This window comes from Ceratotherium simum, chromosome 30, assembly GCF_057802395.1.
Source record: "Ceratotherium simum simum isolate JZ-2026a chromosome 30, ASM5780239v1, whole genome shotgun sequence".
NCBI classification, from domain to species: domain Eukaryota; kingdom Metazoa; phylum Chordata; class Mammalia; order Perissodactyla; family Rhinocerotidae; genus Ceratotherium; species Ceratotherium simum.
The window spans coordinates 30,102,659-30,116,435 of record NC_141929.1 but is presented as its reverse complement, the minus strand read 5'-3'; the positions used below and the strand labels follow the sequence as shown (position 1 = coordinate 30,116,435).

At 46.0% G+C, this 13,777-nt stretch overlaps 1 protein-coding gene across 4 annotated transcripts in view; it reads right to left on the bottom strand.

The window, feature by feature from the left end:
* LOC101409069 (liver carboxylesterase-like) overlaps positions 1 to 13,777 on the bottom strand; it is a 30,431-nt gene that overhangs the window by 12,620 nt on the left and 4,034 nt on the right. For all 4 annotated transcript variants that reach the window (XM_014788403.2, XM_087420243.1, XM_087420242.1 and 1 more), the window contains exons 3-7: positions 11,689 to 11,833; positions 8,581 to 8,714; positions 5,665 to 5,818; positions 3,767 to 3,871; positions 1,791 to 1,895 (exon numbers count right to left, since the gene is read on the bottom strand). In XM_014788403.2, coding sequence (XP_014643889.1) covers positions 1,791 to 1,895; positions 3,767 to 3,871; positions 5,665 to 5,818; positions 8,581 to 8,714; positions 11,689 to 11,833 — 643 coding nt within the window. The remainder of the gene's footprint in view (positions 1 to 1,790; positions 1,896 to 3,766; positions 3,872 to 5,664; positions 5,819 to 8,580; positions 8,715 to 11,688; positions 11,834 to 13,777) is intronic.

The window sequence follows — 13,777 nt, the reverse complement described above, 5'->3', positions numbered from 1 at the left end:
CTGACGAGTCTGTTACAGCACATTCCTTTTTCTGCTCAAGGCCTTTCGAGATGAATTTTCTCATCTTGCATTAGAAAGTCCTGACTCACTCAAGCTCATAGAAAACGACCCCAGCTTACACTTCTCTATGTTGTGTGTTCAACAAGATTGCACTGATTGTACACTGTTGCTAACAGGTCTGAACAGTATGCAGGAAGTGACTGATAAGGGTCCCTCTATTATGGGTTGTAGCCCTACTATCCAGAGGTGTGTGTGTGTGTATGTGTGTGTACATGTGTGTGTATGTGTGCTGAGGAGAACAGATAATCATGGAAACACTTCCACATAATCAGAAAATCTAAGAAGGATAACATGTGCTTTCAGGTTCTCTGGGTTTTCCCAGTGTCACCAGCTTTCCCCTTAAATGCTAGGTCCTATTGTGCCACATGAAGAATTGCTGAAATAAATTTGCCTCTTTCCAGGCATGAGAAAAAAGTTCTGTTTTAATTTTTTGAATGCTTTGGTCACCTTATTTGAGCCTGAAAACCAAGAATCCAATTTTAGGGTCACACTGGACTCAACCCATGGAAAGAGCAGAGTCCAGTGCTAGAGGCCTGTCCCTGAGGGTCCAGGGGTATCCTCAGGAGCCCACGGTCCAGACAGAGTGTCAAGGGTCTCAGGCTAATCCCGGCCTCACATGCACACCCTTTTCCCACAAAGGGAATAGTACCTGTTGTCCCTAGATGCTGTATTCTCTGGGCGTCTGTCCTGCTGTACCTTCCCTGTGATGACCCACTGCAATAGCTATCCTTAAATTTTATCTTCTCTGTGAAATATGCCTGCTGACTATAATGAATGCTTCCCCTCTCTGTACTCCCAACACACTTAACTCAGGTGTATATGTGTGTTTTTCTCCTTGAATAGTTCCCTGTGAGCGGGGACTGTATCCAATACATTTGTGCATCACCCTCCCTCTTACCCACCCATACACTTAGTACAAGTAGATGTATGTATGTATGGATGGATGGATGGAGTTTGTTAATGCATGGAGTATTGGTGAATTGCACGGATAAGTGCATAGATGGATGACAACTTGCATATAGGAGATGGATGGCTCATTGATTTTAGAGGGAAGGATGATGGTGTGAAGATATATGGTGGCTGGATGATGCATGGATGATTGATAATACAGGAATGAAAGTTATAGATATATTGATATCAAATTGATAAAACGATATTGATGAACTGGATACATTGGTGGATGGATAGATGGAAAATAAGAAGATGAACGGATAAATGGATGGATGAATGGATGGATGTGTAGTTATCCTAGAATCACAACTGAGGTAGATGTCTAGAAAATCTGGAAAATTGACCTGCCACTGGGTTATAATTGAGGTAGTTTCTAAATTAGCCTAGATTAATTGTGGCAACCTTTCTGAAAATCTTTGTTCTTAATAGCCCCATCCCCAAAATTCAGCAAGGTAGTTACCTCTGAGAATACGTAATGTTTAATTTGTAAAATATATCTGAAAATAAGATACGCAAAATAGTAAGTTTTGATAGAGCTGGGGGATTATTACACAATTGTTCACTATGTTATTTTTTGACTTTGCTAATGATTGAGATACTTCATAATAGAGAAGACAAAAAGAAATTCCCCATTCGGATGCAGAGGCTGACGCTGCTCCTAAGAGGAGAGACGCTGTCCCAGGTAGTTTTTCTGGGGCAAGGGGACAGCCGAAATGGTGAAGTCTGGGCCAAGTTTACAGGGTGGGGGCTTGTGAGGCCATGAGAACGGATGCACCTACCATCTTTAGCGTCGTCTCCAGGAGCTCCTCCTCTGTCTTCTGGCGCAGGCAGTGAACAAGGACAGCCGAGGTGGTGGTGTTACACCCAGCAAACACGGCAATTTGCTGCAGAGATCACAGGTGACAGAGAATTAAAGGGCTATGCCCTTTCAATCAATCAATAAAGAGATGTTCTGTCCCAACCTCAATTTCTAAAGGTAGCAGGGGGGTGGCAGAAAATACTCCCGACCAGCAGCTGTGGGTCCTGGTCCCAGTCATGCCAATTACACAGCCTCTGTCTCTGTTACCTTATCTCTGTTAAAATGGGCATAAGGATCTCTGAGCTGAACATCTAAGGAGAGGCAGCATGGAGTGGGGCTTAAGAGTATGGAGCCCAGAATCACACTGTCTGGTTTCAAATCTTGGCCCATCTATTTAGTAGCCATTTGGCCTTGGGCAGGTCACTTACAAAGTGACCAGAGGAGAAGACGCAGATGGACAGAAGGCAGCCTCCATGATGGTGGGGCCATGGAGAGTGTGTAGGGTTCCCCAGAGCCTAGGACAGTGTATGGCACAGAATCAATGCCCAGTACGTATTAGTTGAATAAATAAAAAGGCACAGAGAAAAGTAGAGGAGAGAGAGAGAGAAAGAGGGAAAGTATGAGAGGATGAGAGAGAGAGAGAAGGAGCAAGAACAAGAGTCTTAGATTCACTTCATTTTTCCAATTTCTGGTTCTTGTTTGATAGCAAAATCCAGCCCCATCTCCGCCACTAGTTTCCCTTAAATAAATTCCTCCTCTCGATTTGAGCCTGGTCAAGTGGGCTTCTATTGTTGACAATCAAAGAATTCTGAAATACATTCTCAAAAATTCTAAAAATTCCTGATGTCTTCCTTTCCTCTCCCCCTACTTTCCAGCCCCTCTAAGTCTGGCTGCTGCCCCCACCACTCCAGGAAACCAGCTCTACAGCCCTACCAGAACGCCCCACATCACCAACTCCAGTGGGCGCTCCTCAGCAGAACCGCCTGTTGCTCACTCTTCCTTGGCTTCCTAACAGCCTCCAGATAAAGACAAAGTCCTCACAGGGTCCTGTGCAGCACGGCCCCTGCAATGTCCCCATCCTCAGCTCACTCCATGTTCTCTCTGTTCCTTCTGTTCTAGCCACATCAGCCTTTCTCATTCTCTCTCACTTAAGATACTTCCTCTTGATACAGGACATTTGCACATGCTGTTCCCTCTTCCTGAAATATTCTTTTGTCACCAAGTAAATTACTGCTCATCTTCCTGATATATGCATTGATCACTTTTTTCAGAAAGATTTTCCTGATAACTACACCCTACACACCGGACTAAGTGCTCCTTTTGGATTCTGGTATGACATCAGGTACCTCTGCTTTATTGCTCTTGTCACAGTTGACATTTTAGAATTTGTTTGATTATGTAATCCTTAATCTGTGTCCTGCATTAGAATGCAGGCTTCATAAGGTTGCTAGATATTGAGTATATCAAAATTATTCATGACGAATAAATGAATCAATGAATGAATTCTCCAGGAACGACCCCCAGTCACAAGGTCCTCAGGGAGGGACCACATGGGGCCCACACACTGCAACTGGGTTCACCAGAACTCAGACCCTGAGAGAGACCACACTTGATGACACTCCACTGCCCACTGTCTGGCCTGGCACCCACCTTGGCACATGTTGGGAAGTATGGTCAGGGGACAGTGCCCGGCACTGGCAGTCCAGAATCATGAGCTTGAGTCCCAGTTCTGCCCTGATCACTTTCTGACCTTGACAAGCTGCCTCCACTCTCTGCCCAGTTTCCTCAGCTGGATAACTGGGAGGTTGGGTGAGGGGTCTCCTTGCCTTTCCCACTCAGCCATTACCACTTCTGTGATTCGATGAGGATGTCAGCTGGATCCCACGGCAAGAAAGGCCCCTGAAGTCTCCAGGAGAGCAGAGCAAAGGGTGCAGGGGTCATCCAGTGTAGACATACCTGAGCTGCAGCCTTCGAGTCCTTCTGGACCAGGCCAAAAGTGAAGGCCACTCCACTCTCAGAGATGGCCCGGTGGAAGAGGTTCTTGGCCAGTGGAGATAACACCTGGGAGTGGAGGGAGAGGAAGAGAGTTTATGCTCAGGTGGAGGGGCCTTCAAGGGCTACCCTCATCCACAGCTCTGCACTGGACCATTCCCCTGGAGACCCTGGGACTCAGTGGACATGACAGGTCCTCACTTGGCCTTGCCTGTTCCCCATGCTGACCCTGGGACCCAGCTTCTGCAAGAAAACCTCCCTCAGCTGGTGGGAGCCAGGAGCATAGAGTGAGGGACAGAAGAAGACGTGTGTGGTACATGCTGATTATAACAATCAAAAGTATCTGAAAGATGCTTAGAAATTCCTAGTAATACTTAAGGACAGAGTTCTGATTCTGCATTTCAATTTCTCAGAGTATATCCTAAGAAAAATGATCATGGAGGCACACCATTTTTTCTACAAATGCTCCTGCTGTTTATAAGAGAAAAAATTGGAAATAACACAAGGCTTCAATATTATGAGATTTGGCAAGTATGCTATTTTTCATTCTTACTGTGAAATACTACATGACAATAAAAAATGTAAATATGGAAGAGTATTTAAAGTTTAAGGAAAAATTTATGTTCTGCTATAATGCTAAGGAAGATTCTTTGTTTAAAAATTCCTAGATAGGGTCAGCCAAATGGAGTAGCAGTTAAGTTCATGCACTCTGCTTTGGCAGCCGGGGGTTCGATACCAGGCGTGGACCAAGGCACCATTTCTCAAGCCATGCTGTGGTGGCGTCCCATATAAAGTAGAGGAAGAAGAGCACAGATGTTAGCCCAGGGCCAATCCTCCTCAGCAAAAAGAGGAGGATTGGCAACGGATGTTAGCTCCAGGCTGACCTCTTCACACACACACGAAAAATCCTAGCTAGCTAGATAGATGGGGAGACACACAGACAGATAGATAAAAGATAGATAGACAGATAAGTAAATATATAACATTAAACGTAAAAAGTATAAAGATAAGTAGGTGATAGATGACTAGATAGACTGATAAGTAGATAGATGGGGTGAGACACGGAACAAAGCCCAGAAAAATATGTGTCAAAATGTCCATGGTGAGTATCCATGGATAGTGGGATTATGGATGACTTTTTTCTTTTTTAATGTGACTTGTGATTTTCCTTTTTCTCCACTTTATAAAATACGAAAACAATTTCCCCTGAGTATTCAGCTATGAAACCAACACGTTTTAAAAATACAGTAATAGTGCGGACCCTCTGCTCCACTGTGAGGCAGCTGGAGTGTTCCTTACAGCTCCCAGCACCTTTTAGTCTGGTTTTCCATCTTTGCTCCCCTCAGGGTCTCCCTCAGCCCCATTGCCACTAGCAAGACATCCCAGAGACTGCTGCCCTCCCTCTCGGGCGTGGACAAACATTCAGATCATCTCAGAGGAGGCCTCTGACCTGTTCTTAGTGCTCATCTCCCCTTGACGTGTATACGGTTACGAGCCAACCATGACACCCTGCCCAGCCCTCAAGGTTGCCTCCTCTTATTCATAATGTATACCCACCCCAACATCCCAAGAGAAGTGAGGTAAGTCCTAATGTTAAAATGATTAGGAAGGAGAGAGAGCTCAACCAAGGTAGAAGAGGAGCAATGTTGCAGATGTGGCTAAACGCTTTTATGGCCCCAGGATGCTAGATGAGCTCTGAGCTTCCTGGGGGCCAGGGAGAGCTTGGCCATTAGCTCTCCACGATCCAACGCTGTGCAGAATGGGGCCTTGAATTCAGGTCTTGTGAGTAAAGGAGCCCATGGCTAGATTGGCTCATCTCCAAGGATCTCATCAGGAGCCATATCAGATCTAGGAACACTTACAAGAACAGAAACACTTTCTCCTCCCGCTGACTCTCCAAAGATGGTCACGGAGCCTGGGTCACCTCCAAAGTTGGCAATGTTCTCCTGGACCCAGTGCAGTGCAGCCACCTGGTCCAGGTGACCCCAGTTTCCCTGGCTGTGTTCGTCCCCTGTGCTGGGAGTAAGAGAACAGGGTGGGGTGGGAACAGAGACATCAAGGCAGGGCTCTCAGGACCATAGATGGGGCCCTAGGTGAGCCTTCCAGAATGAGACGGGGCTTCCACAGCCCTGACCCAGGGGTCTTCAACTGCCTTCCTCTCCTGCAGCATTGTTCTGTTGTGGGCTCTACAGTTATTCATCCTCATCTATCTATTGAGCTTCTACCATGTGTAAACACTGTTCTAAGAGCCAGGAGCCCATCTGAGAACAAAACAAGCAAACCTCTGAGTACAGAGAACTCACACTACAGATCATAAATAAACAAACAGATAAGTATAGAATATAACGTCAGGTAGTGAAAGTGCTTTCAGGAAAAACACAACTGGGTAAGGGGAAAGGCAGAGGTGGGGCAGTGGGATCCTATTTCAGATAACATGACCAGGGAAGCCCTCTTTGAGGCTTTGGTATTTGAATAGACCTGAGTGAATGAGCACAGAGCCTTGCAAATATCCAAAGAGGGGAATTCCAAGTGGAAGAAACAGCAAGTGCAAAGGCCCCAGGGTCCAGTGAACAAAGTGTGAGTGCAGGACATGCAGCTAGAGAGGGCCCTGTGGGCCTTGGTGAGGAGGTTGATATCATTGTGAGTAAGGAGGGAAGTCACTGCAGGGGAAGGACATGATCCTTTCTAAGTCTTAAATCATGACTCTGACTACTGTGTGGATGATACAGAGTGTAAAAGTAGCAGGGTTATAAAAGTGGAGTTTATTACAATAATCCAGGCATGAGACACAGAGGGCTTTGACTAGGGGGGTGCAAGAGAGGAGGTGAGAAGGGGCTGGATTCTGAATACATTTTCAAGGTGGAGCCAAGAGGATTTGCTGACGAACAGGCTGTGGTTTGTGAGAAAAGGAGAAGAGGCAAGGCTGACAGAGGCCTTTACCCTGAGCTACTGGAAGGATGGAGCTGCCAGCAGCTGAGCAGGGGGCACTGTGGGGAGATTCGGAGTGTTTTGCGGGAGGGCCAGTGGGAGTCAAGGGGTAAATTTATCCAAGTGAAATGTGAAGTGCCCTTTAGACGTCCCGTGGAGAGAGCAGGAGGTAGAAGGAAGTAGATGATGATGTGCACCCAGGTTTCAAAGGAGAAGTTGGGGCTAAAATAGACAGCTATGAAAGTGCCCCCTGAGGTCACTCAGGGAAGCATGGAGATGGAGATGGAGACATACACAGAAGCCCTATGATGTGGACCAGGAAGTTACACTGAAGGGGCTGAGAAAGAGCAATCCAAGACGTAGGAGGTGTCTAGGAGCCAAGAGAAGGAAGCATTTCAAAAATGTGTGAGCAATTGTCTGTGGATGCTGCCAAGATAGTGTGTGGATGTTTGCCAAGGTTGGGTCATGAGATGATGGGTCATTGGTGACTTCAAAAAGAAAATTCTGGTGGCATGGTTAGAGTGAAAACCTGATTGACATAGGTTTGAGGATAGACTGGGAGGAGAGGAGGCGGGGATCCCTAATGTAGCTGTTTAACTGTAACAGGGAGCAGAGAACCAGGCCTTGGTTAAAAGAGATGAGCAGTCTCAATGAAGGCAATACACCCTGGGATGTGACTCACCTGAGATAACCCTTTTCCATCTCTATAGGTCTTTCCAATGATGAGACCACTCCTCCTCCATCTCACACATTAGGAATCTCAGAGTCAGAGGTCCTGGGGCTGGTGCATTCAGAAAAGCCTCATAGTAACTGTGTCCTGCAGGAAACCTGGTTCTGTTTCCGTGGAGATGAGATGGAGAAGACTCTAGCCTTGACTGATGAATATGCTAAATGCAGGACGAATTGGGACGAGTGGACCTGACATTCCCTGGGTGGGTTGTCCACTGGGATCAGATGCTGTGACAACCACCCAGATCCAGCCACCTCTTCCTTCATCCACAAGAATTCACTGAGCTCCCACCATCAATCTGCTGCTTCCTTACTTCACCACGAGGTAAGATGTGTAAGCCTCTGACTGCTGTTCTGCATGCTAACTGGCATTTTAGAGGCTGCAGTGTGCTGGGGCAGCACACGTGAAAAGGAGATGAGCATTTCAGAGAAAGCAACATTTGAGTTAGCCAACCCTGGAGGTCTAGGGATTAAGATTCAGTGCTCTCACTCTTGCATCCCAGGTTTGATTCCTGGTCAGGGAACGATGCCACCCATCTGTTGGTTGTCATACCCTGGTGGCTGTGTGTTTCTGTGATGCTGAAAGCAATACCATCAGTATTTCAAACATCAGCAGGGTCACCTATGTTGGACAGGTGTCAGCCAAGCTTCCAGACCAAAGTTGACTAAGAAAAAAAAATCTAGCCATCCACTTCTGGAAAAATTGTCCATGAAAACCCCATAAATAGCAGCAAAGCATAGTCTGATACAGTGCCAAAAGATGAGAGGATGACACAAAGAGACAGAGCAGGGTTCCATTCTTCCTCAGATGGTTGCTAGGAGTCAGAATTGACTCATCAGCACTAACAACAAACATTTGGGTAGGATCTTGCAGGATGAATAAAAGTTTGTCAGCTAGAATAGGCATTCCAGACAGAGGGAACAGCACATGCAAATTCTGAGAAGCACGTGACCAGTGTGGCTGGGGAATGAGAAGGTAGCTGGAGCCCAACTATGAAGGGATTGGGTGACTTTCTAGGGAACTTAGCAAAGACTCTTTTGAGGGCTTACATGACGATAGTAGAGTCCTAGCATCCTTGCTTTGGGGGCCAGTGTGCAGTGAGGAGAGTCTGATGTCTTACCTGAAGAATCCCCAGATGCCCAGGCGGTACTGAATGGTCACCACCACCACGTTTTCATGGGCAGAGAGGGGCAACCCATCATAGGTGGATGCTCCACCCATCCTCAGACCACCTCCATGGATCCACACCATCACCTGGACAGGGAGGAAGCAACAACACTGATTATAGGAAGCAGATCTGAGAAGAACCTCAAGAGGTCATCTGGTGTAGTCGCATACTCCTTAACGATGACCCAAGGAGGTCATTACCCAAAGTCCACCAGTGTCCCCCAAATTTGGAGCAGGCAGTTTCTCACCTCTCCCACTCTCTCAACTGGGGCCCAGGCCACCAACCCATTCAATGCATCTTGGCTGCCCCTGCCTATCTCCCCAGCCTCAGTGTGGCCTCCTCTCAGGGCTCTTCATGCTGAGAACACCATCAGGGACACATTCAAGTCTAAGGGTGTCATCATCTCCCCAATAGTCCCATCATCCTCATGCCTGGACCCCTCACACAGCTCAGCATACTGTTCATGCCACAGCACTTTTACTTCAGCTTCGAAGTAGTCACCTCTTATGCAGTGAATTAAACCTCTCTCATGCATGAATGATTATCTCAAAAAGCACACATGCCCCTAGTCATATGTCTTCCTAATATGCCTTCCCTCTGCCTCATCCTGATTCCTCTGGATCCCCATATCCCACCGATACTCCCAAGCCCAGCCTAAAAGACACCTCCTCCAAGAAGACACCAATCACTTGACCTACATGATCTGAGTACCTACTATATGCCAGAGAATGTGATAAGAATTAATGATGAGAGTGGACATAACAATTTATAACACGTGGCTCTTGCATTTAAAGATCTCACATAGCAGGGAAGTGAGAGTGGTTAAAATAATAATATTGTAATAATTTTGTTAATAAAAAAAAGAACTCATAGCACAAACTGTGGCAAATACTGTTCTTAGCATTTAAAAATAAACCATCCATGAGTTAGGGACTACTATTGTCCCATTTAACAGCCAGGAAAACTGAGGCACTTAACCTGCCTGAGGTCCCACAGCTAATAAGTGGTGGAAGCAGGACTTGAACCCATGCCATGTGGCCCCAGAGTCCACATGTTGAGCTGCCCAGCACACTGCAGCCCATGTCAACAGTGCACTAGGTTGGCTGTTAGGAAAGGAGTAAGATCTTCCTTTCAACTGTAAGTAATATATCACGAACACTTGGTTGTATCCTTTGTCAGGCACTGAGTTAAACCTTGATATTCATCATTGAATACTCATACGTGATTACTGCAGTTTTGAGGAAACAGATCCAGGTCTCTTAGAGAGTAAAAGGCAAAACTAGGATTTAAAACAAGACCCTGTATTTCCAGAACCTGTGTCATAATTAGAGGTTCTCCAGCCTCCAGGTTCCCAGAGCCCCTTTCCTCCCACTTCTCTGATCCCTGTCTACCTCCGGGTGGAGGGACTGACTTTGACTCATCTCTGAGTGATGGCTGAGCCAAGACTGGGTCAGCAGTGATTTGCTGAAGTTAGTCTCTGTCTGTGCAGCCCCAAAGGCAGGGGCTGCGTGGCTATGGTTTTATGTTCCTTCTTTCTCCTAACCCTCAAGTCTAGCTATGTATGTTGGGGGACTGAGTACATAATAGAAGAATCAATGAATGAATGAATGAGTGAACCCCTGGCCCTATCTCTCAGGGTCAAGCTTGTGCAGTGCCACTTCTAGCCACAAGTTCACAGATGCCTCCTCCACTCCTGGGCATCATGCCGGTTGTGTCCTGGGAGATGGCTGGTGCTCACACCCCTCCCTTCTCCACCCCGGGGACCCCCTCCTTTTCCAGCAGACTCTCTCCACCCTCCACCCTGGTCTGGAAGCCTGCCCCATCTCTATGCCTCCCTTTACTCAGAAAAGACTAACTCACTGGATCATCAGCCCATGCCAAGACAATTACAGAGGGAAATTAGCTACAACAAAATCCTAGATACTTGGGCAAAGACAAAGGAAAGTGCTTCTTGGATTGACCCACATTCTGCCCCCATATTTCCATCAAAGGATGCTGTCAGAGACTGATCTTTGTGTGCTGAAGACAGGCCACACACAGGCTCGATTTCCCAGTCTGTGTAAAGAGCACTGGTTCAAGATCAGAAGATATGTGCTCTCATCCTGCCAACCCTAGGTGTTACCTCGCCTTCCCCTCTCTGGGCCTCAGTTTCTCTATCTGTAAAGAGTTGGGTTGTTGGCTTATCTCTAAGATTCCTTCACTTCTAACCTTGTGGGAAATTATGTCTCAGCTACTCTGGGTGTCAGATTCCAAATCTAGCAACCAAAAGTAATCATTCTTCCTCTATTAACATAAGAGAACTTGGAAAAATCAAAAGATACATTACAGATGTACAGCAAACTCCTCAAAAGATCCTATGTCTGTCAGCAGGAAAACTGAGGTTGAAGGGGAGAAGAATAAGCCATCTCAGAATATGCCATTTTGGTATACTGATTATTCTGAAATAAATTTACTTAAGAAAAATTCCTAGGAAACAGCCAGTGTGAGGAGGACACTCTAACCCTCTTTTGGGTCCTGAAAGCACGAAATAAATCTCCCGTGTGAAGGGTACCCTCCCTGCGCCTGGAGGGTAAAAGGCATCCTTATCACTAGAGATAGGGAGTTCAAGGCTGACAAGGCTGTATAAACAAACTTTGTAACTTCCTGTTTAACTTTCTACTCCAACCCAAACCCCTTTGCTTTATCAAATCTTCAAAAATAATCATTTCTTTGTCTCAAAGGTATAAATACTGACTGTTTTGGTCACTTCTTTGATGCTCAAATTTTTATAAGCTCCTGTATATATGAAATTAAATTTTTCTCCTGTTAATTTGTCTTATGTCAATTGAATTATTAGGCCAGCCAAATAACCTAGAAGGGAAGAAGGAAAACATTTTCTACACTGTAGTTTCCTGTGGTCACATGGTCTGGTTGTGGTGGCTAAAGAAAGCCCTGGGGCCCCTGAAGCCGCCATGGCTGATGTGTCCCCACCTCAAACTGCCTTCATCCTCTTCCAGTCTCCACCAGAAGGTCCTGGAGGCTGGAACTCGCCAGCCTTGACCTGTGGTTCCCACTACTTACGGGCAGCCTGCTTTTCTTCGTCAAGTCAGCAGGAGTGTATATATTTAGGTAAAGACAGTCTTCAGAAAACTTGAGAGGAATGTTCTCCTTTCTGTTGGTAAAGAGCTCTGAGAGCGCCTGTCCAGTCACTGGGTCCTGGGAGCACCTGGGAGCAAGAGGGAAAAAGAACAACTCCTGAGGTTCAATCAGAGCTAAACAAGGAGATGTCTCTTATGATCAGGCTGGGCCTTGGACTGGGAGGTTAGATCTGTAATAGAGTTGATCTTACCATACCTGAGACACTGGGAGGGGTAGGAGGCTGCCTAGGGATCCAGGTGGGGGGCTGGGAGGCTCACTAAGGTCTTCCAGGACTCTGTATAGTGAGAAGACCTGGCATCTGTCCCCTTCCCAGAGCCTTTGAGATACCCTGGGTGGAGGAGAGGAGGCTGCTTATGTACCTGAGAGAAGACCATTTCCTTCATACCCTGGACATAGCCTGGCTCTCTGCTACGCTCTGTGTGTTGAGCTGCAGGCTGACCATGTTCCCCCATCAGGTAAAACAGGAGTTCTAGTCCACGAGAGTCATCCATAAACCATGAGAAGTCACTCAAATGCAGACATTTAAGGCACACAACAGGTCAGTGATGAAATATTTGTGGGGCAACATTAAAAGAACTGTGTTCTAGTCCTGCCACAGCCAGTAACTTGCTGGTAACCTTGGTTGACTTCCTTCCCTTCTCTGGGCTTGAATCTCCCAGGTCTAGGTGAGGGGGGTGATTTCTTTAAGCATCTTGCAGCCCTCACACACTAAGATTCTATCATCACACATCCCAGGCAAGCACAAATGGTCCCCTAATAACAGATATTAAAGATCCAACATACATTATAATTGGTAACATTTACTGATTCCTCCCAGTATGTCAGGTGTTGTACTCATTGTGTGTTAACTCAGTTAATCCTCAAATAAACCCCTTGACATAGGTTCTATTATTATTTAGGTTTTACAGACAAGAAAATTGAGGCAAAGAGAGGTTAGAAATCCTTCCTTCACACAGCCAGAAAGATCCATACCAGGACTACTTATATTTCCAAAGATATTATAAGCAACATTTCCTGATCTCAATGTACCCACAAGGCAGGCAGCACTGTCCTAGTGTGTAGATGAGGAAACTGAGGCATTAAGGTGCTTGGATGACACAGCTGTCAATGTCAGAATCAGAGGCTGCAAAGACAACTTCCTGATTTCCATCTGGGGGGAACATTCCCTAGATCACCAAGAGGAATATCTATTTGTTCTTTGTCCAGTGTCTGGCACAGGACACCTAAAACCCTTGGAACTTCCTAAGAGATGAGAACCAACCAGTGATTAAAGGGTTGGAACTTTCAGTCTCACTCCCCCGACCTCTCGGGAAGGGAGAGGGGCTGGAGGTTGAATCAATGGTCAATGGTCAATGATTTACTAAATCTCGCCTATGTAAAGAAGCATCCATCAAAAAACAAATGGACAAGAGTTCAGAGAGCATCCAGGTTGGTGAACCACAACGCCACCCCGTGCCAATGTGCAAGGCCCAAAGTCCATGAGGACAGAAGCTCTTTTCTTCAGAACCTCACTCTACGAATCTCTTCATCTGCTGATTCATATCCTTTTATATCCTTCATAATAATCCAGTAATCTAGTGAGTAAACTGTTTCCTGAGTCTGTGAGCCACTTTAGAAAATCAATGGAACCCAAGAAGGGGGTCATGGGAACATCTGATATATAGCTGGTCGGTCAGCAGCACAGGTAGCAACCTGGACTTGTGATGGGCATCTGAAGCAGAGGGCAGGCTTTTGGGATTAAGCTCTTAACCTCTGGCATCTGATACCATCTCCTGTTAAATAATGTCAGGATTGAGTTGAATTGTAGGACATGCAGTGTGTGTCTGAGAATTGCTTGTTGGTGTGGGAAAAAAAACACATGCACACATGTTGAATCGGGTGCAGAATATTTTGTGATTCCATTTTTAGAAAGAAAATATACAACAGATAAAAGACTGGAAAAACAGTATCTAAAACATGAGTAGCTGTTCTCTCTAGGGTGAAATCATATATGTTTTTCATTCTCTTATCT